This window comes from Scardinius erythrophthalmus, assembly GCF_964197995.2.
Source record: "Scardinius erythrophthalmus genome assembly, chromosome: 2".
Lineage (NCBI taxonomy): Eukaryota > Metazoa > Chordata > Actinopteri > Cypriniformes > Leuciscidae > Scardinius > Scardinius erythrophthalmus.
Window position 1 is genome coordinate 10,446,707 of NC_138222.1, and position 26,997 is coordinate 10,473,703.

The 26,997-nt window shown below is 38.4% G+C and overlaps 1 protein-coding gene across 4 annotated transcripts; it reads right to left on the reverse strand.

Annotated features, from left to right (window-relative positions):
• Positions 1 to 543: 543 nt before the first annotated feature.
• On the reverse strand, positions 544 to 18,907 carry sepsecs (Sep (O-phosphoserine) tRNA:Sec (selenocysteine) tRNA synthase). Of its 4 annotated transcripts, none has more exons than XR_014029714.1 (12): positions 18,478 to 18,907; positions 17,339 to 17,493; positions 14,715 to 14,833; positions 14,417 to 14,575; positions 13,457 to 13,610; positions 13,147 to 13,249; positions 12,933 to 13,062; positions 11,040 to 11,131; positions 9,331 to 9,421; positions 4,483 to 4,576; positions 2,969 to 3,059; positions 544 to 942 (listed from the first exon to the last, which is right to left on the reverse strand). XR_014029714.1 is itself a non-coding variant. In XM_081359584.1 (11 exons), exons 1-11 carry the CDS (start codon positions 18,589 to 18,591, stop codon positions 708 to 710), a joined length of 1,446 nt encoding a protein of 481 aa, XP_081215710.1. In that variant the 5' UTR covers positions 18,592 to 18,907; the 3' UTR covers positions 544 to 707. The 4 variants fall into 4 exon arrangements, 1 of the variants encoding a protein (XP_081215710.1); XR_014029715.1 differs by having other exon boundaries at positions 9,331 to 9,431; XR_014029713.1 differs by lacking the exon at positions 2,969 to 3,059.
• Positions 18,908 to 26,997: the final 8,090 nt, after the last annotated feature.

The window sequence follows — 26,997 nt, forward strand, 5'->3', positions numbered from 1 at the left end:
CAGGCCTAGATGAAACCCCAAAGAGGGCTTGCAAGGGATCAGGGTCTATATTAGAGCTGAGAGCTTTTTTAAGTGCGTCAAATACACTGGGCCAAAAAGTTTCCAACTGTGAACACCTCCAAAATATCGGCAGGGGATTGGCAGGTGAATATTTGTAACAGTTGCAGACTGCATTCCTGTCTTGGAAAAATTTGGCCAATTGGGCATTGGTCAAGTGGGCTCTGAATATTATTATACACTGTATTAAACCATGCCTGGCTTGGTTATGGATAACCATGTTATGGATGGCTTGAGGGTGAGTAAATTATGGGATAATAATTTTTGGGTGAACCATCCTTTTAAGTACAGTCATTACAACCACTGTCTATTATATCTAATTACTAATTGTACTACAAATTGTACTAATTGTAGGGTTTGGTACATCAAGAGACTACATCTTTGTGAAGATTACATTACATTTCAGTGAATTTTCTTTTCATAATTCCCACTACATTTGTATATTCAACCACAATGATGTTCTAAAAAAACAACAGCAACAAATGATTTAAAATTATGAAACAATCTGTATTTATTGTCAGTCAGGATACACAGCTTTCAAACACAAGTCTAAATGCACAGATGAAACAAACAGATGCATACGCTGATATCAACATTCACACACAGGGCTATTGAATCCTATGTAAACAACCAGAGCATTAGGGGACTGTTTAGTCTTCCAAATCTTCAGCAGGAGATACTGACTCACTCTTCTCTGCAGAGGCTTCTTTCCTAAGGCTCTTGAGGCATTTATCGAGTCTCTTGATGCACAATGTTATATCTTCTTTGGTTATTCCAATAGCGGAGGCTGCATTAAGGTACGGGCATGGATAGGAATCCGTGTGTGACATGAAGCCATTGAACGTGTGTCCGCTCACGGTCTGTTCCACACCCAGTGGGACCACCCTGCAACAAAATTTTGCATGAATGAACAAGCCATCCGATTCATTTCCGCATTGCTTCTCCAACAGAAACATCACTGTTTTGTTCAGTAGCTTCTTCTGTGCAAGATAAAGCAAACAACTCTGCAAGAGACAAATCTGGTTATGCTTTACATCTGTAAAAGTGACTGAAGTTGACTGAAATGATCCATCCTCAGATTTTGTTTATATTATCTGTACTTGAAGACAATATCATATTAATTAAATAAGAGGCCATGTGAATGTATTTAAAGAGAGTACACTTTCATTGGTAACACTTTATTCTAGCATCCTTGTTACATGTAGTAACTGTAGTAATAACTATAAATTATGCATAATTATATGCAACTAACTCTAAACCAAACTTTAATCCTAACCTTAGTAAGTACATGTATTTAATTATTATTACTCAGTCAGTACTCAGTAAGAACATGTTGACTCATTGTTTTATTAATTTTTTGCCGTGTTTTAAAGAAGTCCACTTGTTTTGACGTGTTGACTAACATACTAAAGCACATGTAAAGTACTTGATTATAATAAACTGTTGTTTTATTCAAAATAATAAAATATATAGTTAATATATTTAACGTAGTAAAATTACAACTTTACAACAAATAAATAAATATAAATTTAAATAAATTTAAATACATGACATTCAACATTTTTATGTCCTTGTGCTGTGGTTTTCTGCATGCATGACTAGCTACATGTATATTATCTAAAAAAAATATGTTATCCGAGCAAGTTGAATAAGAATAGAATTATTTATTTACGAACATGATGTAAACAGGCAAGGACAAATGACAGAAAACTGAAATTTCCAGTAGTATCGATATGGTAGTGGCACCATAATTTATTTCAACTGAAACATTAAACATTATTCTGTCTACTGTCTCTTCTCAAAGATTTCCTAAGTATCAAACATACTTTACAGTATGCTATTGATGAAGCTTATCTAATGTTATGCAATTTGGACAATGAAAACAAAAGTTCTCAATACTTGTTCCAAATAGTTGTGTCATCCTAATTATTAACACTACAATGATTAATTTCTTACTAAAAATGATCAAGTAAACTGATCCTCTAAAAGATTAATGAGGACAATTAAGAGTCTCTCTTACAAGGCGAAAGAGTTTCTAAAACAAAACATGAGCCAATTCAGAGAGTTTTACATGACTCTTTCCATATTCACTGACATTTAGTTCAATCTTAAATTATGGTGTCATATTTATTCATTGCACATCTATCACTGCAGATATAGTGCACAGTCTGTGACAGACTAAAAGGAGGTGGAGAGGATAATGCAACAAGATAAACCCTAGAGAATGAGAATGACTCCCATTTAAATAATGAAAGTGGACAGCAGAAAGAAGGTTTCATCAATATTTCAGCAGATCAAATAGTGTCCAGTAGAAAATATTGTATCACTTTATTTTACAGTGTCCTTGTTACACGTTGCATGTAGTTATTATAATAACTATAAATTATGCATGATTACATGCACTGTAACTAACCCTAAACCAAACCCTAATGCTAACCCTATAGCAAGTACATGTAGTTAATTATTATTACTCTGTATTAAATGTGTAAAAGTGTAACCGAAAATATAAAGAGAAGAAAAATAATGTAGCTTTGGGATGTGAAAATATTCAAGTAGTCAGCTTGTATACAGTATATAAGAAGTTAAATGTAAGCTACAGTGACCCCAGAAAGTATTTTGAGACTTAATCCATACTTTAAGTGGCATAAGGATAACATGCACACTTCTGAATCAAAACATTTCACGAAAAAAGCTAGGTTAGTTAGTTAACTGTTAGGTTATAGATTATATAACAATTGACACAATGTTACAAAGTATTTAGAGACTTTCTGTTTGTCAAACAGTGGGGCATGCAGTTCATCACAGTTAGTTCTCATCTGTGAACTTGAGGAGACTGACTTCACATCCATACTTTTTCAAATTTTTGCTTTGAAGTGAAATTAGAGGACAACATATATGTATATATGCTCACCTGGCCCCAGACACCTGTCTGGTGAAGAGCATGGAGCCCAGCTGAGTGACTGCTGCGTTACTGTGTGTCTGGAGATGGTTCAGCGACATAGCTGAAGTGTACAGGAACGACATTAGACAACTTTTCATACATTTGCACTTTTGTACATTTGTTTCAGTTTGAAAATAGTTTGAAAAAGATGCTTAATTGTATGACTGAAATTTAACTAAAACTATTTGTTTAAATTTAAATTATATATAATTAGCTGAACTTTGCAGTGCTTCTCTAACCAACTTAAAGGAATAGTTCACTTAAAAATAAATTCGGTCATCATTTACTCGCCCTCAAGTTGTTTCAAACCTGTATACATTTTTTTCTTTTGTGGAACACAAAAGAAGATATTTTGAAGAATGTCAGTAACCAGACAGTTGGTGTACCCCACTGACTTCCATTGTAGGAAAAAAAATATACTATGGCAGTCAATGACGTACATCAACTGTTTGGTTACCAACATTCTTCAAAATATCGTCTTTTGTGTTCAGCAGAAGAAAGAAATTTTAAGTAGGATTTAAGTACATCTTTATATGTAATTTTACAATTTACAAAGTACTGCTGAATATACTGACGAGCATTTATATAACAAAAATACAAGTTTCAACAGAAATTACATTAAAGTATATGTCATGTATTTAAATATATTTTTAATTACGCATTTGTAATGGAGTTCCAATTTAGTACATTTAATATACCTGTATATTAACTTTAAATGTAATATTGAATAACACACTACAGTTAAATTTATAATCAAGTACATTACATGTGTTTTAGTATGTTAGTCAACACATCAAACAAAGTGTACATTAAAGCATGGCAAAAGATTATTAAAACATACTGATTTAAAATCTACTTAAAGTAAAACTATTAATTTAATGATTTCAAAGTGCACTTTTTAAAAGTGAACTTAAGTGTTTTTTTTATTTTATTAATCATATTATAATTATATTAATACAACTAGGTTTCACAAAAAGGTGATTGACTGATAGCACCACAAGAACGCTTAAGGAGCCATATAACCCTATGTTGCACGGCCTTGTGGGGACATTTATTTGGTCCCCTTGAGGAAAACAGCTTATACATATTAATGATTTTTTTCTGAAAATGTAAAAATTCAGAAAGTTTTCTGTTATGGTAGGTTTAGGAGATAGAATATACAGTTTGAAGTATAAAAATCCAGCGAAGGAAACCCAACGTGTGTGTGTGTGTGTGTGTGTGTGTGTGTTAAATGTTGCTTGCAAAAGAAAAAGAAAAATTCTGTCAAAATACAGTCAGATGGTGTAGTTACAGCATCTACCAGTAGGGGCTAACAGGTTTATGCTAACCAACCAACCCTTGACCCCTTGTGCGACATGCAAAAACGTTTGGAACTATTTTTATTTACAATCAAACAATACTTGTTCATTAAACTGTTTTATATTAACAGCAGCAGCCTTCTTGCTCGTATGACACGGCACTAAATATTACGTATTATTTCTCACCCAGTGATATTGGATTGTGTGGCGTATGCAGCAGTCTCTCCCCATGCCTCTCAGCTAGAGCTTTCAGCTCCTGTGCCAGGTGGCTGTACAGCTCCTGTGGGCCATACAAAACTCCAGTTATAAATAGATTTCCACACTCCACTTTACACACCTTTTCTTGTCGCACATTCTGTTTTCTGCTAATGTAGCATTTCTGTGTCTGCTGGCCTTCAGTACACCCACCACCTGCATCATTCTCCAGCCCCCCTAGCTCTCTCCTTTCCAGGCAAACACGCAGCCTGCTTTCCCATCTGAAGCTGTAATGTAATTGCGTCAACAGTACAAGCTGTGTTGGCAGAGTTGTGGGTCCACCACTGGGATCAATTATAAATGAACTGTAAGAGGTCACAGCCCCCTATTATGATGCTGTTAGTAAGACAGTATGAAAACACAAAGACAATAACCTGGGGCCGGTTTCACAAAGCTATTTTAGACCGATCTATTGTGTTAGACAAGTCTAAAATTTGCTCATAGACTAGTCTAATGCAAGTTAGACTGTTTCACAAAAATAAAGACTGACTTAATTTAAACCAAAAAAATTAGACACCTTACCCCCAGACTAACTTAGGTCTAAGACTCTATGTTACCTTGGCAACCAGCAGTAACAATCAGTTACATTACAAACTGCAAAAAGGAAAGGGAAAATGGCTCATAATTTAAACATTTCTTCTTGTTAATACATTCCCAAGTAAAATGTCCTTGTAACTGTTAGGGCCGTTACATAGTCAACGCGAGCAACGATCGACGTGCTCCCTTTCATACGCAAGCTTCACTGGCGATGCGTGAAATGCAATACACTGTGACTGCTCAAACAGGGGTTAGTAGAGTCATAGTGGAGTCATAGCTCTGAATGCACCGTCTATTTCGCTTCAAACACTCGCTTTATACGTGCGTCCTAATCGCCTTGGACGCGCGAATGGATTTAAAATGTTCAAGCGTCGAACTAGATGCGAATTTGACGCTCTATTCGCGTTTGGTGTGAACGCTGCATAATAACAGGCTGCGATGTCAAGCTTGCAATGCTGGAATGTGTGTGTGTGTGTGTGTGTGTGTGTGTGTGTGTGTGTGTGTGTGTGTGTGTGTGTGTGTGTGTGTGTGTGTGAGAGAGAGAGAGGCACGGGCGCGATCGAACAGTGGAAACATAAAAACATACTCTGTCATTTATACTCCTCCAACAAACACATATTTTCCACTCGGGTAAACTGCACCGAGCGGTTGAATGCGCTTACTCGATCCGCCATGTTTTTTGTTTTGAAAAGTGTTAAATTATTTTACCCAGAATGCATTGCAGTGTAGTCCTACTTAAGATAGTCAGTCTTAAGTGCTTTGTGCAACGGTCTGATTTAGATGTCTATCTGAAGTCTGACTATCTACTATATGTAAGCCATAGTCAAAGTCTATCTTTGTGAAACCGGCCCCTGCTGCTGTCTTTGACAGTTCATATTATCCAGCAGCCCACATTATGCAAACGAAATTCATCCTAGCAACCAGATGGAAAACCCTAGCAACCAAACACCAATGCCCTAGCAATCACCCACAAGACTATAGACTTTTTGCACAGGCAAATCACCCTTGTGAAAATGTTTTAAATGCTTTGAACGTGCACTTGAAATACTTTAAATAAAGGTAAATATGAAATGTACTTTCAATACTTTAAATTAAACAAAAGTAAATATTGGAAGAAAAAATAAACTGTACTTGCAGATATCAATGAAATAAAAGGCCACTTCAGTGTACTTAAGGACAGTATACTTTCATGACTGTCTTAACAGACTTAAGTACACTTAAAATTTGTACTTTGTAATTGTCAGGGTTCTGATATCTGTTATCTGTATTTGTTTTACTAGGAGTTGGTTTTCCCTGTCATTTGTCTCCTTGGTTACTGATTGATTAGCCTGCACCTGCTGTTGTTTTGCTTGATTGGTTCACTCTGTTATTTAAGCCCTGTTTTTCAGTTCTCTGTCCGATCAGTCTTTGTTATCTGTTATTAAAGACCGGACTGCTGCACTAGAATCCTGGCCCACACACAGGCTTTCTTGGAGCTACAACATCTGGTTCATTATGATGACGCAAGCCTGCGTGTGTTTTTCCGGGCAGGCGCACCCTGGTCTTTTCATTGAGGATGAGCCTCCAGGGAGCTTTAAAGACTAAGTGGAATGGGTCCTTTTCCACAATGGTTCCCCGTTTATGATCTGCGAGAGCAGGGAGGAAATCAGCGCTCCAGCCACCACCAACAGCCAAGCACCAGCGATACCTGTGCTAAAGTGCTAAAGATCGCCTCAGATCCCGAGCCAGCCACTTCTGACAAGGGGTGTGAGCCGGCATCTGTGCCTGTGAACCTATTGGTGGAGTATGAGGGGAAGAACTGGAGCCCTACTCCCTCTACTATGGCAGAAAACAGGAGAATTTAATGGACTTCTTGTGAGTATATCTTTCCTGTCCCATCAACAAGCTGATATCAGTTATTGATATCAATGTTCCCACAAAGCCTACCTCTCCCATCTCTTCTGAAAGTTTAAAGTCTGCCTAGTAAAAACTGTATGCCTGTTCCCTGTCAGCCAAGAGGGTTGTTCAAGAGAGAGTTGTCTGTCCTGTGTATTTCCAAAGATTTGGGAAATTCATATTTGCGCTACCCAGTCCTCCTACCCTGTCTGCACTGTCTTCTCTCAGCCCTTCAACTCCTTCCACGCTTGGCTCCGCCTCCCCTCCAGGATGCGCTATGATCCTCGAGTTTGACAGTCCAGCTCAGAAGTGTCAACCCACTAGCTCCACCTAGAACTTCCTTGCCCGTCACTCCATCTCGGCCTGTCGACCCTGGCTCCTCCCCCATTCGACTCCACCGGGCTCCCTCTTCCCTCCGGCTTCGCCTTGGTCGGCCGTCGCACTGCCTGCACCATGGACTTCAGGGGCATCAGCTGCACTTCGTCCCTTCACCCCTTTGGCTCCGTCGGGCTACTCCTTCCCTTCAGCTCTGCCTTGGTCCTCGGTCGCTCCGCCTTCGCCTCAGTCTGCAGTCCTGAGCTGTGTTCGAAATCGTCCCCTATACACTCATTCACTATTCCCTACATTACTCCACTAATATAGTCCACTTGAAGGAGTAAATGAAAGCAAGTGAGAGAATTTGGACACAGAGAACCGAAAGGGCTGCCGCTTTTGCATAGCAAGTAGTAAGATTAAAGAACATTGTCATGGCAACTATGTTTAAACCTTAATTGAACAATTTACCTGTATGATATTACGCTGTAGCCACATTGGACCAGCGGTTTAGAAAATGATTCAGCTGCGGATGGCATCTTCTGGTCAGACGCGGGAATTAATTCGGCGCCCGACACTCATTGTGCATTATGGGTATTCTCTAGCCATTCAGCATACATCGGTTGTGCACTCGTTATTGCGGTGCATTGTGGGACTGAATGAGTGTATTTAAAGGGATACTTCAGTATTTAGCATTAAGCTTTGTATCAGTAGAAAACCTGTAGTATTTTCGAATTACCATGCTTCCCTCCCTCATATCCCCCTGAGACGAGAGATTTCTGTATTTTTTGTCTGGAAAAAATCCTCCGATGACGCAAAAATCGTCATTTTGCGTCATCGGAGGATTTTTTTGGCCAGAGGCTAGAAACTACAGCCAGTAGTAGGAGCTAGTTCCACATGTTTTCAACCCGCCCAGAGAGGGTGGGATCTCACTCACAAATAGTGTCAGCCATCTTTTTTTGGAAGGTAAGCCAACAGGCTCTCGCTCTGTGGAGAAAGCTGAGTAGTAGGGGTCCTCTTTTTCTCGTACATGTCCGGCCATTGAGATCGTCCAAAATGTCCGGGATTCAGTTTTCGCTTTCTACAGTCGCCATTCATTGTTTACATGCACACCTTTTGTTTCAATCTAACTGAATTCATTCCGATTGGTGAATCTGAATGTAGTGTTTACATGAACACTAAACAAGTGATCGGTTGATGTGCATTATAGCATTGCTAAGAAAATTTCCGCTCCTCCTTGAGAGATAGCCCATGAGACCGGTGCGTCTCACAGGTGTCGCTCATCAGTAATCACGCCACCGGTCTCACGCCGTTCTCCCGCGCCCCTCAGCCTCGTCCTGCTCGCCACAGTAAACATAATGAATGGCGAGTGTAGAACGCAAAAGCCGAATCCCATACATTTTGGGCGATCTCGAAATCCCGGGCAGACTCGTCACGGAGACTCACGATAAAACGGCGTCTTTTCAGTTTCGAGTCAACTAGTAGCTGCCCTCTGTAACCGGTAGGCGTGGCTTGGGAGGGGCCTCGTAGGGCAGCGAAGCAAGTGCATTCTGGGAGTTGTTGTCTTTCATCCACATGAGACAAAAATCATTTTTTTGGCTTTTCTCAGTCTAGAAGTCTCCAAATTCAAAAATAATTTCACATTTCTACTACATAAATTACCCAATTTAAATACACATTCATCTTTCCAGAGGTGAAGTATCCCTTTAATATAAATTTAAACTAGAATACATTTTTTATTTAATTGCAATTAACATGTAAATAAGTGTTGGAAAATGACATTGTTTGTAACAAGTACTCTTTTTGAAAAGTATGCTAAAGTGCACTTCCTTTTTCTCATGGGTACAGTCCAAATATTCTTTCTCTATTGGCTAAAACATGTTAGATCACCAAATCCGACCACAGAGAACATCTTATTTGATCAACAAAGGTGGTAAATTATTAATAATCCGGATGCATTAGCAGTAAATCAATATCCCCTTAAGTTCCTTATCACATAATAGCTAATGGTATTTTCCTCCATGTACTCAAGTCTCATTGGGATAATATGCCCACCTGCCAGTGGTTCCCAACCAGGGGTCCTCAGATAACTTCCAAGGGGGCCACAGAATGACTTTATATTGGTTAAAGGTGTGGAAAGCGATTTCTGAAAAACACTGTTGATATTTGAAATGAACCCAAACAAACACACCCCCACCTTCATTGCTCTGCCCCCAAAATGCACCAAGAGTGGATGTCTCTTTATCATAGCTGAAGCAAAGCTAAATAATGCTTTGTGAAAAATAAAGCGAAGATGATGAACGAACAACAAGGAAGAAAAAAAATGAAGATACAGTACACAAGAGTATATACAAGCTTGTTGTTAGACACCAGCAGCACACAAGCTCTAGACACTATGACACACGATCTACTATGACACTCAAAACTATCCTTGTTACTATAGCTAACATAACAACACCAGCATATCTTGGCTCAGTGAAACATAGCAAAAACGAAAGTTACTCGCATATAGAGCAGTAACAACGTAACTTCTACAACTGTTTTCCCTTTCCTGCTTTGGACTCTCCAGCACTGGAAAGCTTTTCTAATATTAATGTGAATCCTAAAGCTCTTGCCTGATCATAACCCTTCTTTTTCCAGTGATATTCCTTTGACCTTTTTTTGTAATCTCTCTCAGCCATCTTTCTTTCTACAGTCTTTCTTCAAATCTTCCTTTTGCTCACTCTCTCTCCTCCCCCATCATGAGTGGACTCGCCCCCTACTGCTAATTGGCTAGAAATGTGTTGTGGCACTTGGTCCGATCCATGCTGCATGATGAACTGACAGGAAAGCTTCAAGATGGAAGAATTTAATTTGGGGTACAATCTGAACTTGTAAACCTCAGATGATCTGTGTGTTATTATACCTATCCTAAGTTTCTCATATTGCGGTCTGTATCTGTGTATTTATGTATCTATTTTAATTTGGGTAATGACAGATGACTCTGGGTAATTATATGTGATCCTATCAATGAAAAATCAATAAAAAATTAACCCCCCCTCCCCCCAAAAAGAAATCACTCACTGCATACCATAGCAACTGCCTAGCAACACCATAGCAACCATCCAGAACACCCTAGCAACGACCAAGAATACCCTAGCAACCAACCAGAACTGCTTAGCAACACCATAGCAACCGCCCAGAACACCATAGCAACCACCTAGCAACTGCCTAGCAACCACCAAGAATACCCTAGCAACCACTCAGAACACCCTAGCAACTGCCTAGCAACGCCCTAGCAACCACCCAGAATACCCTAGCAACTGCCTAGCAACCACCCAAAACACCCTTGCAATGCCCTAGCAACCACCTTTAAACTAAATGTCTCCAACTAAAGTAAAAGTTAAAGTACTAAAATTACAAACTGAAATAAAACTCAAATTGAAATAAAAAGAAAATATATGAAAACTATTTAGAAATTTATTTAAAAAACAAAAACTAATAAAAATGACAAAAGAAAATGTCCAATATGTAATGTAAAATGTAAAAATATGTATTTAATATTCATAAAAAATAATATATACATAATACTAAATTAAGAAATAAAAGTAAATAAAAATAAATTAAATTTATAAATATAAAAAAACAAATATAAAGGGGAAATAAAATCAAATGAAAATATATAGTATTTAAATAATGTCAGTATATAAATAATTCTAAATTAACAGTCGTACTGGCCAGCTATAATTTGAAGTTATGAGCCCAGTGGCTATTTTATTTTTTACCTTTCTCTCAGACAGAAGTTTCTTGTAGCCGCTGGCCCCCAGTGTGAGCAGCGTAATGAGGACGTCTAAAGACGGGGAAGCAGAAGCTCGACCTGGACAAGAGCAGGTAATCTCAATGACTTTAACATCAACAGCTTGCAATAGTACTGCTTAAGTAAATAATGCATTAAAGAAATGCTTCTCATTGCAAAATTTTATAGCAGTACATTAAGAAAGTCAAGTACAAACATAATAAGGATGCCTGATATATCAGTACCATAACAGTTATCAGATTTCTCAAGAATTTAGCATTATTGACTGATATTGGATACTTAATTAAACATGCCTTTTTCCCTATTTCTGCATTTAGACTGGGATCTAATGGTAATCTTTAAAAACTAAAATAATTTCTATTATGTATTAAGTATCTATTATGGACTTTTTCAAAGTCTTTATTTTGGTTTTGGGTTCTACTAGAATATGTTTTCATTCTTGAATATTGAAAACACATTATTTTTCACATATTTGTACATTGTTGCAGCACCTCCTTTCCCAGTCTGTCAGTAATGCTTTGTTCCAGTCTCAATGAAGCCCCTCCTTCTGAAAAGCCATGCCCTTTACCATAACCACGCATTTTAACACACTACTACTGCAACTCAACCGGGCCTCATTACCTTTATTTTGCATACGCCTTGGGCGGAAATTATTTAAATGAGGAACATTACTGTCACATGTATGCTCTTTTTTGTTTATTTTCTGTGTTCCCGTTTTCCTTAGTTCCTTGTTAATCTCCTTGTTTCCTATTTAGTAAACACCTGTTCTTTTTCATTCTGTGTATTTAATTCCCTGTGTTCCATTGTCCGGTCTCTTCCATGTTATATGGTTGTGTTACATTATTCTGCAGCGATCTCCTGAGTTTTAGTTTGTGGATAATAATAAAGACTATTTTGTTTCTTTACTCTTTCATTGTGTGCTTCAATACAACCAATGCCTGACAATTATGACGTTCGTTTCCGTAAGAAAACTCAAGACTACAATCGAGGCGTTTCAGAGAGTTCAAAAGCTTACTGATATAGAGAATAACTGCCTTCGGAGTGACTTTGTGCTTTGTAACTTTCCAGACCATTTTCATGCGCAAACAGCAACATTACAAACTAAAGAAAGTTGAAAATGTAAAAAAACGAGAGAAAAAAAAAAAAAAAAAAAAAAAACATATCTTTAAATGAATTAAAAAAAAAATGTCCTGTACAATTAAAAACAAAAAAACAACAAAAAAACACATAATATCTCTAAATGAATAAAAAAAAATTATGTCCTGTACAATATAATGTTGTGATGCCTAAATTCACTTGCAGAATTTAAATAAACCAATTTTAGTTTTACGTTTTTATTTTTTAGTTGTTTAGACAAAACATTATAGAATGATAGTTATTGGCAATAACATGAAAATTATTAGCCGCTTGTCATCTCAGCCTGAATTTTAATACTGGTTCATTTCCTTATAGTGATGCATATCCTTTGGATTTGATAACCTCTGCAGTAAAATTCATAGGCAGTATTCACTTGTTTGACAATGGACCAAATTACAAGCGCTTTCCGCTGTCTAACTCACTCTAGCACACTCAGTGAATCAATAGTATTAGGAGTGTTTGGGATTTCCTCTGCAGTGCAGAAAAAGTGGGAGGGATATGTGGGAGCCAGCAGAGAGCAGTTCTGAAGTGGCACACTGCACAAACAAAAACTCCTTCTAGATTTCTAGAGATAGTGTACGTGCAAGAGGAAATAAATGGACACATTTATTTGGCAGACCACTTTTTACAGTAAATATTCAGTATGTTTAAAGGGATAGCAGCATTTTAGTCTTGCATTTTACTCATCTACAACATATTTGCTGTTTAAAGAAAATATGCATACCAGGGTACATCTTACTGATCTCCTTAATGAAGCTCTCATCAAACCCTGCGATGATGGCACCACCAACTGGGACCATGAAGTTTTTATCAAGACTTTGGACAAAGGCATCGATTCTCCCAACGCGACCCCCCTATAAAAACACCTCATAAGCCAATTTGGTTTCATTGAAATAAAGTAAATTATTGCAGTAAATTTACACAAAAAAGTATGTTACCTGCTGAATAAGGTGCATACATTTGGATGATTGCATTCCATAGGCATTATTGACTATGTGAGGAATATCGTGCTTGGCACACAGAACAGCAAGTTCCTCTAGCCTGTAAAAAAAACAAAATAAAGTGACTATGCAAATTGACTATGCAAACTGACTGTGCAATATATAACTCCATTACTGTTTCACAAAAGAAAGAAAATAAAATGATGACATAATTTTCTTTTTATGGTGAACTGTTCCTTTAAACTTTATGTCTACATGCTTACAGAAACTTTGCAGGCAAAATATTTGTTTTAGTAAAGAAACTGACCTGTCAGGGACACGTGGCGCAAAACAGGATGTTGTGGAATGGACACAGAGGATGTTTTTAGCACCCAACTCCTCAATCTTCCTCTCCACTTCCTCCATGTTTGTTCTCAGCTCATCTCCTTCCAAGACATTCTCTATCACCACAGGTTCAAACCCTTTCAAAAGTTGGAAAACATGATGTACTTTTGTGAAAAGAGTTCATTTTAAAATAATTTTCTACACTAAAATAAAGGAAAGCACCATGAGGGTCAACTGTGACATATTCGGATCCCACTTTATATTAGGGGTCTTTAACTACAATGTACTTATTCTGATCATGTTGTACTGCAAAACACTTTTGATGCTACTGAGGGGGTTACAGATAAGGTTAGGGACTAAGGGAAAGGTCAAAAATGTAATTGTAGATGCAATTACAGAAATTAATTACAGCTGTAATTACATGTAGGTATTTTTTTTTAAAATACGTGCAAAGTAAAAACATGTATGTACACAATCAGTGCATTGTATCAAATGATTCATTTCAATCTTAGTACACAGTTACACTTTATTTTAATGTGTCCTTGTTACAGTGCAATTATACATTTAAGTACTGAGTTATATTAATTAAATACATGTACTTACTATAGGGTTATGGTTAGGATTTGGGTTTGGTTTTGGACTAGGACTTGCATATAATTATGCATAATTTATAGTTATTACTATAGTAACTACATGTAAGACATGTAACAAGAACACTGTAAAATCAAGTGTTACCTAGAAATATATATTTTTAAAATAACAAAAATGACAAAAGCATATAACAAAATAACTGAAACTAAAATTAAAATGAAATCTGAAAAAATAAATATAAAAGCTAATTCAATTATAATTTTAAAATTATAATTCAATAGTATATACTGTAGATAACACAGGTGTTCTCTGTGGTGGGCTGTATTGAAAACTGGCCCTCAGGGAATCTTACCAGCAGTCACCATGGATTTGAAACATGACTTCTGGTCAATGCGAGGCCAGAGGATGTATCGCGCTCCTGGCCTCCTGTGTCTCAGGGTGAGGAAACACAACGTGAGACTCATTCCTGTCGCCATGGGGACCACAAAGCACGAGGACACACTCCTAACACCTGTGAAAACAGTTACAAAAATGCACAAAAACACTGGATTATAAGCGAAGGCTTGCTGTTTGTTTGTTTGTTTGTTCTGCTTAGTGATGTGTCCCATTACCAAGCATGTTGTTTAATAATAAAACATCACAGAAAGTACCTGTAAACTTCAGCACATCCAGAACTACTGAATTAGTGATTTTATTCAAGAGGCTGGAACCAGCAGCCTTAGGCTGAACAGCAGCAATGTCACCCGATCGGCCGATTCCATGGATCAGTCTGAGGGGAAAAACACCAAAGCCTTAAAGTAAATTCATTTTTTTTCCCAAAAATATATATTTTTTATAAATTGCACATATCATGCTATTTTAAAGGTTCCTTGTTTTGTTTTGGAGGCCTCCTACAATAGGTTTACATGCATCCAAGTTAAAAAAAACACTTTTCTCATAAGAAACATTGCAGCATCACTTCTTTTCTCACAGTGTCTGAATTGGTTTGATCAAGGATATGGTCTCTCTAAACCCCTCCTTTCTGAGAGCCTACTTTGCTCTGATTGGTCAGATGGCCCAGTCTGTTATGATTGGTCTACTCTACTCTGGGTACCAATAGAATCCAATGGAACTTGCGACCATAGTAGGTTAATGATGCTTTTGGGAAACACACCCCAGATTGGTCAGATGACCCAGTCTGTTGAGATTGGTCTACCGCTTACAGCGAGTGTCGGAAACCAAACGTTCATTACTATATCTGAATTTCAGCTATGGAGGCTTCCTCAGCACTTGATGCAGAGATACGAACAGTAACAATGGCGTTGGTTTTACTCTATCAATTCAACCCCGAGTCCTCATCATGCAAAGTGTATGCAAAGTGGATTTGCTTTTGCAGCACAGAAAACAGCATCTTCTCAACATGTTTGACAACACGAACCAAGCTCTTCCAGTCTCAGCTACAACTACAGTGTTTGAGGGCGGGGCAAAATAGATGCTGTGCAGCAGGCAGCCAATGAAGACCATATGCTGGCATTATGCAAATGTGCTACAAACCTATGTAGGTTTTTGCAGAAAGTAGACAATAACTCTTTATCTGCACTTTGAAACTTTGCAGACCTTTTACATTCGCAAACAACTATATTACACACTACATGAAAAGTAATATCTGAAAAAGCACAATAGGGGCACAATAATTATTAGTAACAATAAACTCATGTCACGATTTGGTTCGATACACAATACGATACTTTAAACCAGAGTTCTCAAACCGGTTCCACGGAGGGCCTAGTGTATGCAGGTTTTTGGTCTTTCCCTTCAATTAGTGCCCAATTAAGACCTAGACTACCAGGTGAAGGGAGATCTTAACCAATTAGTGACCTACTCAATCAGTTTGGTTCAAGGTAAAAGAGAAAACCTGCATACACTAGGCCCTCCTTGGAACCGGTTTGAGACCACAAATCCAATTTAAAATGTTACGTTTTTTTAATTATTACTTCTAAGACATATGATAAACAAATGACAAAAGTTACTGTTCATAAAAATCCTAAATTTGGTACATAGCCAATCATTTTATGAAAAAAGGTTGAACAAATTGCAGCAGAAGCAAACTCAACTGATTTTGTGTCCTCAATATGTCCTGAGCAAGGAAAAAAAAAGTCCCAAAGAATCCCATTAGGGGAAAGTTTCGAAAAAGACCCAAATATATCCTATTCATACACCTATGCATTTTTTTTCTCACGTGAATAGGGTAAAATTTTTAACCTTTAGATATCACCATGAAAATTACTGAGTTGATTACTTACATCAAGACAAACAAAAAATGTATTACAGGTTTTTTTAAATGGTTTGTTAACAACCATTTAAAAAAACTGGGTCCGTGGGACTGTTTCTGGGGGACGAGTCTTAGGGAAGAACAGGAGACAATGGTAAGGAGAATGCAGAAGACAAAAGGTAGGCAAAATAAAAAGTGAATCCCCAGAAACAGTCCCACAGACCCAGCCCCAAACCCCATCTCTTAAACATTAATAAAGGCTGGTTTAAAGTACTTCTTCCTGCCTCTATGTATTAATGTTCATGGGTAGCCTAAATAGGTTCCATTCAGACCTTAACATTAAGTATTTTACTGTTATGTGTCAACAAGTTTCAACAAGACATTTTCACCTGGCTAGACCCAATGTTTAGACCTGTTGTGGTATTCATGCAAATTAGCATATACGTAATTAGATTATGCACCGTTTGTCCATGTTAACAAACAATTTCAAAAAACTTGTAATACATTTTTTGTTTGTCTTGATGTAAGTAATCAACTCAGTAATTTTCATGGTGATATCTAAAGGTTAAAATGTTTACCCTATTCACGTAAGAAAAAGAATGAATAGGCGTATGAATAGGATATATTTGGGTCTTTTTGAAACTTTTCCCTAATGGGATTCTTCGGGACTTTTTTTTCCTTACTCAGGACATATTGAGGATACAAAATCAGTTGAGTTTGCTTCTGTTGCAATTTGTTCAAGGTTGACCCACATTTTGGCTTAAAATGACTGGACTAAAAGGTTTGGACTCGGTAGGCCTACTTCTTCCCCATGTACACTGAAATGGTGACACCAGAATAAAAATAGCAAGTGCAAATGTGTGACCCTCTGGGTTTACCATATTTGATGCTTAATTAAACCTGTGATAACTATACATGATGCATATTGTTGCATTTTTATATTGTGATATCTTGTGACACGATATATTGTTACTTACACCCATTAACTAATGAATTCACATGAATTTCTTAAATGTGTCCAACCTGTAATGTCTCCTGGCCACCAGGCTGGAGGCGACTCTGCCCTCTCTCTCTCCCACACCACAGTTCCCTAAAAAGTTGTTGCTGTCCATGACGGCCAGCTCATTTAGAAAGAGCTCTATGGTGCTTTCACTCCATCCCTCCTCTGGACATTTGCCCTACAAGGAAAGAGAAACCTGATAGTCACAAGCACCCATTTATGTGTCCACCATGATAAAAAATCTTTTGAAAATCTAGTTTAAAGTCGGCATGAAACTGAAGTTGTGATAGTCTTTTCTTCCCAATTGTGACGTATCCAAGTGAAACGGCTTCTGGAAGTCCACGGGTTTTGATTGGGTCGTAGAAAGTTGGGTGTTGCTAACTAAATGCCAGTTGTGGAGGGTATTTAGTCCCACTCTCTGCCGAGGCACACGTCATGAAGAGAACAGACGTTGTTTGGAGGGGGAGAGGAGATTTATGTTTTTGATTAAAGATTACGAGTGCAGATAAATTAAAAAATTAATAATAATTATGAAATGTTAAATCATTTATAATAAACACTGCAACATTCGGTAAAAAAATAAGAACTGAGGAAATTGATTTCATGGGAACTTTAAAACAAATGTGCAACTATTTCATAAATATAATTATGAAAATAAAGATGTACTTAAGTTCTACTTAAATCAATAAAACACTATTAAATTCAGCTAACTGTATTTAATATAAATTTAAACTCATTTTCATTTAATTGCCTAAAGTGTCCTAAAACATTACATTCAGTTTGCACTTATATATAACCGTATCCGTAATAAGTACTCTTTGTATATGTATGCTAAAGTATGCTTCTTTTTCAAAATGGTTTGACAGTCGAGGGTCAGGAAGGCTCTTTTTTTTTTTTGCATCACATGACTGATTTCGCAGACAAGGTTTTTTTTTTTTTTTTTTTTTTTTATATACGTTACATTAAGCAGAGTAGTTTTTGTTGCACATCACAGCGTATCAAATTAATATAATTTTAATTCAGACATAGAACGCATTTTAAATGTTATAAAATGCATGTTATATAATATATAATTTTAAAGGTCCAGACAAAAAAGAGCGTCATGGCATTCTGTCAAACCAGCACATGGACAGTCAGCAGTAGTCAATCATAGAGTGATTACCTGCTGTAAAAGGACTCGGATGAGCTGTTCATGACCGCGACGAGCCTGCAGACCCTGTCGCACATATGAGGACGAGACCAATTTTTCGCTCAGGATGAAGTTTTCGTTGTTCATGTCCTTTCAGTCTTTAAAAAGCGCTGCAGGTGAATATGACGGTGACAAGCGCGTGCTGAGTGACGAGCACGCAGACACGACCAGCTGCTGCGTGACACTGAAGTTTGTCGCTGTATGTCGAAACAGTGGTTTCAGTAATGTGCTTGCGTGACTGTTACGCTACGGACAAGCAGATGTGAGGTTAAACATTTTCTAATATCTCTGAGTCAGCATGAGTTTCAAATCGATCAGCTTGAAGTGTACTGTTTACTTCCAGGTCGAAACTCCACCCATTTAATGACGTCTGTATTTCAAAGTAAAAGTCCTCGACATCAGCGAATTCATGCACCGTTGCAGTCATTACATAGGGACAACTTTCTATAATTATTAGTACTGTCAATCGATTAAAAAATAACTAATTATTCGCAAATTTTTCTATAATTAATCATGATTAATCGCATCTAACATTAAAGCTTTTATATTTTTTATTTTAATCATTTGTAATTTAATCTCCAAATTTATGTAAAAACAACCAAGTCAGTAACCTATAAAGTGATTTTTTTGATGAAACAACATTTAATTTAAGTGAACTTAAAAAAAAGCTTCACATAGACCCATTATAAATGTCACATTTACTGGGCTCAATTTTTTTATTGCCCTGTCAACCTGCACAAAAAGTTATTGTTTTCATTGTTGTTGACCCATGTAACCTTGTAAACAGTGCTTTTAGATAATCAGATAGGTCTAACAGGTAGGATATATGAAGAAATGTAATAAGTTATCAAACACTTCACAGTCTTCACTGCATAAATTCTATATTAAATATAGATTAATCTTTAATAATCCTTATTAAAGCAACAAAAGTTATTCAGTCAAGGGCAGTGAGGGATTTTCTCTTTTTCTTTGATTATCCTTGATGACAGACAGCAGCAGGTTTATTAGGCTGCCGTCACTTTAACTGCGGATTACTTAATAAACGAAGTTAACATTAAGTGACTTAGATTTTAGACACCATATTGCCTGTTTTTGCTCTATTTCACCAAGGAAAATAGTTCAAAACAAAGCCACACACGGCGGTGTTTCCTTACAAAAGCTTCAAAATTTTAAATCTGCAATAGCTTCCTTCCAGGCAGCAGCGAAAAAGCCAGAGCAAAGCACCTCTCTGATTTGATCAGTAAACACTCAAACAGACCCAAAATTTTATTTAGTACTATAAACTCTGTTATCAACCCCCCCAAATTCCCCAATCGTTGATGTATCCACTGATACGCTTCTTGGAGAGTTTTTTACTAACAAAATTGAGAACATTAGATCATTGTTTACCCCCACCTCATCTGTTATTTTTGTTACTTTTAACCAATTTCACTGAATTGAGGGACTTATGGAGCCTTCACGTGCTATGGAAAAGATGATATTTTCCACTTGTGAACTGGTATTTACCAGTGTGTTGTGTTCAAGTGCTTTTGTTGTCGTAATGTAGTACCCGCAAGGTCTGTGTCAGTAAAGTATCTTTTTTATCTTTACAAAAAAAAAAAAAGTAAATGTGGTGCTTTCTGATGATTAAAACATAATTAATCATTAAAAAAATAAAACATGACATAAAATGACTAAATATGAACCAAGGAAATTGCAAAAAACGTTTAGTTGTGTACAATGCTTACCATTCACGACTCTTGAAAAGGTCAAAGGTTATTTCATCTCGGCAACTCGTGCATCAAAATATTCTACAAGCTGCCCAGTGGAAAATAGCACATGACGGGGTGTTCATGTGCATTTTCCACGTCGGCTTTTGGTATTTACCATAATTACCATAGCACGTGAAGGCTCCATTAGTATCGCATATGAAACCTACTACATCATCCCATGATGCTATTCCCTCCTCTATTATAAAGGATGTTTTGTATGCAGTTGGCCCCTCCATTCAGATCATTCTAAATTCATGCCTTGCATCCAGCACTGTCCCTGCGTGTTTTAAGTATGCGGTTGTCCAGCCCTTGCTTAAAAAACACAACCTCGATGCCAAATGTCTAAAAAACTACCTCCCCATTTCTAAGCTTCCTTTTATTTCTAAAGTTCTGGAAAAAGCTGTTCTGTCACAGCTGATTCCTTTCTGACCACTCACAACATACAAGAACCTTTTCAGTCAGGTTTCAGACCCCTTCATAGCACTGAAACAGCCCTCCTCAAAGTAACCAATGATCTTCTTCTCACACTAGATTCAGGTGATAATGCCATCCTGATATTATTGGATTTTAGTGCCGCCTTTGACACCGTTGTTCACAACATCCTCCTCACCCGCCCTGATCAGCAGGTGGGCATTAGCCTGGATTCAAAGGCAGAAATGGAGAGGGCAGATCTAATATCCAGGGGGAACTGGTTCCAGACCTGGAGCAGCAACTGCAAAAGCTCTATCACCCCTCTGTTTGAGCCGTGAGCGCAGCACAAGCAGGAGCCCTTTGTTTGAGGATCTCAGTGACCTTTGAACTGAGTACGGTCGTACAAGGTCAGTGATACTGTATAGGTTGGGGCCAACCCATTAAGTGCCTTAAAAACAAACAATAAAACTTTGAACTGAATCCTAAAAAGAACTGTGAAATTATCAAAATATTATTATTATCAAAAGTCTGATAAATAATAATAATATTAATAATAATAATAATATGGCAATTGTATAAAAGCTACCCTAAAAAAATAAGTTTGAAGGGATGATTTAAAAACACTAAAGGTATTTGTCATGGTTTATGAACAGCACATATTTTGTCGCTGCCCATGTTAATGAATGAGAGTGTCGGCCGTCATGAGGTAAATATGATAAAAATGTTATCATATATATATATAGATATTGTTTTTTTCCTAGGGTATGTTGCAACACTCTTATTGTGTTTCTATATTTTTACAGTACTATGCATAAGTTTAGACACCCATGCTAAAGTTGACTAAAAAGAGGAATAAAAAAATCATCTTTTGGAAATTGAACTTAATGCCTTAATTTAAAAAATGAGGAAAAATCCAACCTTTAAGGACACCAATTTCCTTTGTGAATGAATAATGTATCGTAAATAAATAAATGTTCTTCCTTAAAATACAGGGTGCATAAGTCTGGACACCCCTATGTTAAATTCCCATAGAGGCAGGCAGATTTTTATTTTTAATGGCCAGTTACTTCATGGATCCAGGATACTATGCATCCTGATAAAGTTCCCTTGGCCTTTGGAATTAAAATAGCCCCACATCATCACATAGCCTTCACCATACCTAGAGATTGGCATGGAGTACTTTCCATAAGATCATCTCTCAATGCAAATCAAACTAGCTATTAGGCTAACTGAAATAAAACCATGCCAATCTCTAGGTATGGTGAAGGCTATGTGATGATGTGGGGCTATTTTAATTCCAAAGGCCAAGGGAACTTTATCAGGATGCATAGTATCCTGGATCCATGAAGTAACTGGCCATTAAAAATAAAAATCTGCCTGCCTCTATGGGAATTTAACATAGGGGTGTCCAAACTTATGCACCCTGTATTTTAAGGAAGAACATTTATTTATTTACGATACATTATTCATTCACAAAGAAAATTGGTGTCCTTAAAGGTTGGATTTTTTCTCATTTTTTAAATAAAGGCATTAAGTTCAATTTCCAAAAGATGATTTTTTATTCCTCTTTTTAGTCAACTTTAGCATGGGTGTCTAAACTTATGCATAGCACTGTATTTGTTCAAAATAAAGAATAAAGACAAAAGAGACAAGACAAAAACTTTAGGGCCTTTGGTTAATCTTCTGCCTTCAGCTTATGTTTGCTTTTGCAGCGTCATAGACAGTTGTCAGGGTCAAACTTTTTTACTGAAGCCCAATTTGTGAAACTGTAACACAAATGAACAATGATATTAAAAAAAATATCTCTTACAATGTTACATTCAGTTCACATAAATCAAAAAAATATTTAAGATGCACATAAATCACCCTTACATAACTTAGAAGATAGCTGTGTTAAGAAGAACAATCAAGCATCACAATTGCATGCCTCGGCTACATTTAACATGTCGCATGCAAATCGTCACATGTCACATGCAAATCAGAATACATAATCGTATTTTACCGCTTAGATTAGTATTTTAAACTTACAGATTGTGCCGTTTCAAGAGCAAAACAAGAAGGATGTATGTGGATGCACCTCTATACTCTGCACCATGAGCTCTAAAATCCAAAATGGCTGATATATTATTAAAGGTGACGTACTACCATAGACAGTAAAAGAAATGGACACAGTTGGATTCAACCATAGACAGTAAAAGAAATGGACACAGCGACCCCATTGAATTCAACGGAGACAAAGTGAAGCCAATTAGAAAATCTTACTTCCTGGGGGTCCAGCGTACTGCGCAGACTCAAACTGAGCTCGACGACGTAGATGTGACGTGAGCAAACCGTCTGTCTTCTAGTAGCTGTGCCAAGATCAATCTGAATCATTACCTTCCGAAACTCGCAGAGACGGAGAGCGTGAGTAGGAGCTGTCCATGATCTTGGAGCAAGAGAAACTTTTTGTAGGTGTTCTGATTAATTACTTTGTCATTTTGCCTCGACGTCCCCCGATTGCCCGCGAGCTTCTCCTCCTGTCCATACGGTAATTCTCTACTGTGCGACAGAGAGTCGCGTGGCTGTGACGCAATCGTTAGCCTACTTTTACAAAAACTGCTTCTACAGGGCCATAACGTAAGATACAAGGTAATGGAGCATTTTATACATTGTTGTGTTTCTTTAGAAATAAATAATGGACAAATGGAGTCTTTAAACGCCTCAGATGTGAAGTTATTCGCTGTCAAAGTGACGCCAAAATGAATGGGAGTCAATGGGATGCTAACTGGAGGTGGGGTTCCGTTAGCCAATGGCGGCGTCCGGGGGTACTTCAAAATAATACAAATCCCTGCACCCTTGGATTCAACCGAGAAAAGTGAAGTAAATCAGAAGTACTCACTTCCTGATGGCTGACCGAACTGCGCAGACTCAAACTGAGCTTGACGACGTAGATGTGACGTGAGCAACCCGTCTGTCTTCTAGTAGCTGTGCCAAGAGAAATCTGAATCATTCCCTTCCGAAACTTGAAGAGACGGAGAGTGTGAGTAGGAGGTGTCCATGAGCTAGGAGCTGGAGAAACGTTTGCTATGTATTCTGATTAATTATTTTGTCACTTTGCCTCCACCTCCAAGTCCCCCCGATTGCCCGCGAGCTTCTCCTCCTGTCCATACGGTAATTCTCTACTGTGCGACAGAGAGTCGCGTGGTTATGACGCAATCGTTAGCCTATTTTTACAAAAACTGCTTCTACGGGGCCATAAAGTAAGATACAAGGTAAAGGGAGCCTTTTATACATTTTCATGTTTCTTTAGAAATAAATAATGGACAAATGGAGTCTTTAAACGCCTCAGATGTAAAGTTATTCGCTGTCAGAGTGACGACAAAATGAATGGGAGTCAATGGAATGCTAACAGCAGGTGAGGGTCTGCTAATCAATGGAGGCCCCCAGGGAAGCTTCAGTTTTTTCTGAAACATTACCCCCTTGCGTACTACTTAAAGTGACCACAATGTGTCAGTATTGACAGAGTAAACTATAACTATAATGAGATTGTCGGCCGTCACGCTTTCAGATCTGTGTTCGCGCAGCCGCTGATCAGGGGCCTCATTTATAAACGTCGCGTACGCACAAAACAGGCCCTGAAAGAGGCGTACGCCACTTCCGACGCATAAATTGTGATTTATAAAAACAAACTTGGCATAAAAACATTTTGGAGACAGAGCAGTTTGGCGACACCGATGGTAAGCTGAGTGACTGACGGCAGATGAAGGAAAACCACTTTAAATCTTCATTATGAGTCCTAATCATAAATACAGTGCATGTTCACAATAACAGTTTAAATAAATAAAATAATGATTTATGAAGACCTTGAACTCCTCTTTGATTGATTTTAACGGGAGCTGCAACTTGGAAGCTCCTCGGAAATCCCAGCCATCTCCTTAGAAAGCGGCTGACTCTCCTTTCTAGTTCTGAGATGGTGGAAATCGGAAACTTGTACAGAAGCAGAGGCCACAGTATCCTTGGCAGAATCCCATGTTGGTACACCCATGCCTTAAATTTTCCAGGGAGCCAGTTTTATCGACATTCGTCAGCCACCTCTCCAGCTCCTCGCAGGTGTTTTTGATGGATGTTGTATCTCTGAGGCTGCTGTCGAAGATCTTTCCCAGGCTTTTTACTGGTTTTTCAGTCAGTGTCGGGATTTGAGTTCCTGAGACGATAAAACGAAACTTCACCATCCTGCCCTTCTTTAGCACTACAGATCTGGATTTGGTTGGCTTGAATGCCATTCTGGCCCATTCAATCACCCTCTCCAGGCCCTTCAGGATATATCTGGCTCCAGGCATTGACTCCGTTTTCACTGTGAGGTCATCCATAAAAGCACGGATTGGTGGTTGCCGCGTTCCAGTCTTGGATTTGGGCCCTCTGCACTCCGGTTCACCAACATGTTCATTGCCAGAGCAAACAGGATCACTGAAATGGTGCAGCCTGTGATGATTCCCACCTCCAGCCTGTGCCACTCTGATGTAGTTGACCCAGATGAGACTCTCAGCTTGAAGTTAGTAACCCTCTCTCTATGGCAGGAACATGGTGCCTCTCCAGAGCCGCCTGTACCAGTTTGTGGGGCATAGAGCCATAGGCATTGGCCAGGTCTAACCACAGCACCACCAGATCACCCCTATTATCCTTTGCTTCTCTGAGGAGCTGTGTAACCACGCCTGTGTGCTCTAGGCGGTCTGGAACACCTGGTATGCCACCTTTCTGAACAGAAGTGTCTATGGATCCATTTTTGAGGAAGAACTCTGCCAACCGCTTCGCAACTACGCAGAAGAAAATCTTTCCTTCAACACTTAAAAGCGAGATGATTCTAAATTGCTAATGGTCTTGGAGTTTTCTTCTTTTGGGATCCACACTCCCTCTGCACATTGTCACTGTTTTAGAGTTTTTCCTTTCCTCCAGATTACTCTTAGGATCCTCCACAGCCATTGTAGCAGCTTGGGGCAGTACTTGTACACCTTGTAAGATGTTCCGCTTGGTCCTGGTGCAGACCTAGACCTTTTCTTCCACTTCCTGTATTTCTTTCTGGAGTGGCTCCCTCAGTTCGAATGCCTCTACAGGCTCTGGTGGTGTTATCAAGGCATCACACAGCCCCAAATCTTGTTCTCTGGAGGGGTCGCTAAAGGTATCTGAAAGGTGTTGGTCGATTTCCCCCTTAGAAGAGACTAGGCGTCCACCTTTCTTTTGCCCAAGGAGCTGCTTGGTGAACTCAAATGGGTTTCTAATGAAGGCTGCTCTTCTCCTAGCCCTCTCCCTTCGCCGCTCCCTGTGTAGCTCGGCTCTGTGCAAGGTAACAAGCTTCTCCCTTAATTAAGATGCAGCGTAGCTCTGCCAGTGGCCCGCGCTCCTCTTCAACAGCTTCCTTGTACTGCTTCTTTAGGGTTTTCAGCTCTATTCTGATGTTATGGATTTTGATTGCCCTCTGGTTTTTTGTGTACGGCTTTGTTACTCCTCCCACCTCCTCCACACCAAGCCTCTCGACCGCCATGCTCACTATGATGGTCGTCATAGTTTGCAGCCTCCTCTTTGCATCACCTTTGGCCATTGCTTCCAGCACCTTATCCACATCCTCATCAAACATCTGTCACTCGGCTGTTTTACATGCTTGAGGCCACCTGATCCTCATTTTTTCGGGCTGCATGACTGGGGGGATAGTTTGTACCACCTGGAGGCTCTGGGCTCTATGGGGTGCTTCCGGGCCCTGCTCCTCCTCTGACTCACCAGGCACTAGGCCTGTGCATTGTGGTACTTGCTGTTGCTCCAAACATTTCATCCGTGACTGATGGATCTTCAAGCCTCTCACATTTTTGCAAATCTTTCTCCACAGACATACCGCATTCATAGTCATTTTTCCATTGCAGTTGGTTGATGACCTTAGGTCCGTCCGACTGGGGTTCTCTTTCTCCCCTCCTCTCGGGCTCCCCTGGGTGTATTGTTCATTTAATTTTTCCGTAGCTAGCTTTAGGTTCCTCTTCACAGAGGCTGCGGCTAGGGGTGCTAGCCCATACCGCCCCGGTTGCCGTCTAACAATTATTATGTTATTAATATAAGTCTATTATTTGGCCTATGCATTTTCTTATCTCTCATTTTGAAGATGCGTTCTTCAGAGGACGTATGTCTTATTTCACAACAGTATAAAATTGAGTATTATTCCTAGTGAAAAGTAAAGTATTGTAATTTCTTAATGACTTTGGAATGTAGTGGTCAGTTTACTGAAATTAAGCAGTGTGTTGGCCGACAAATGCGAGTTCAAAATGAAACGAGGCATTAGAACTTTAGCATATCGATTTTCGATAAATTC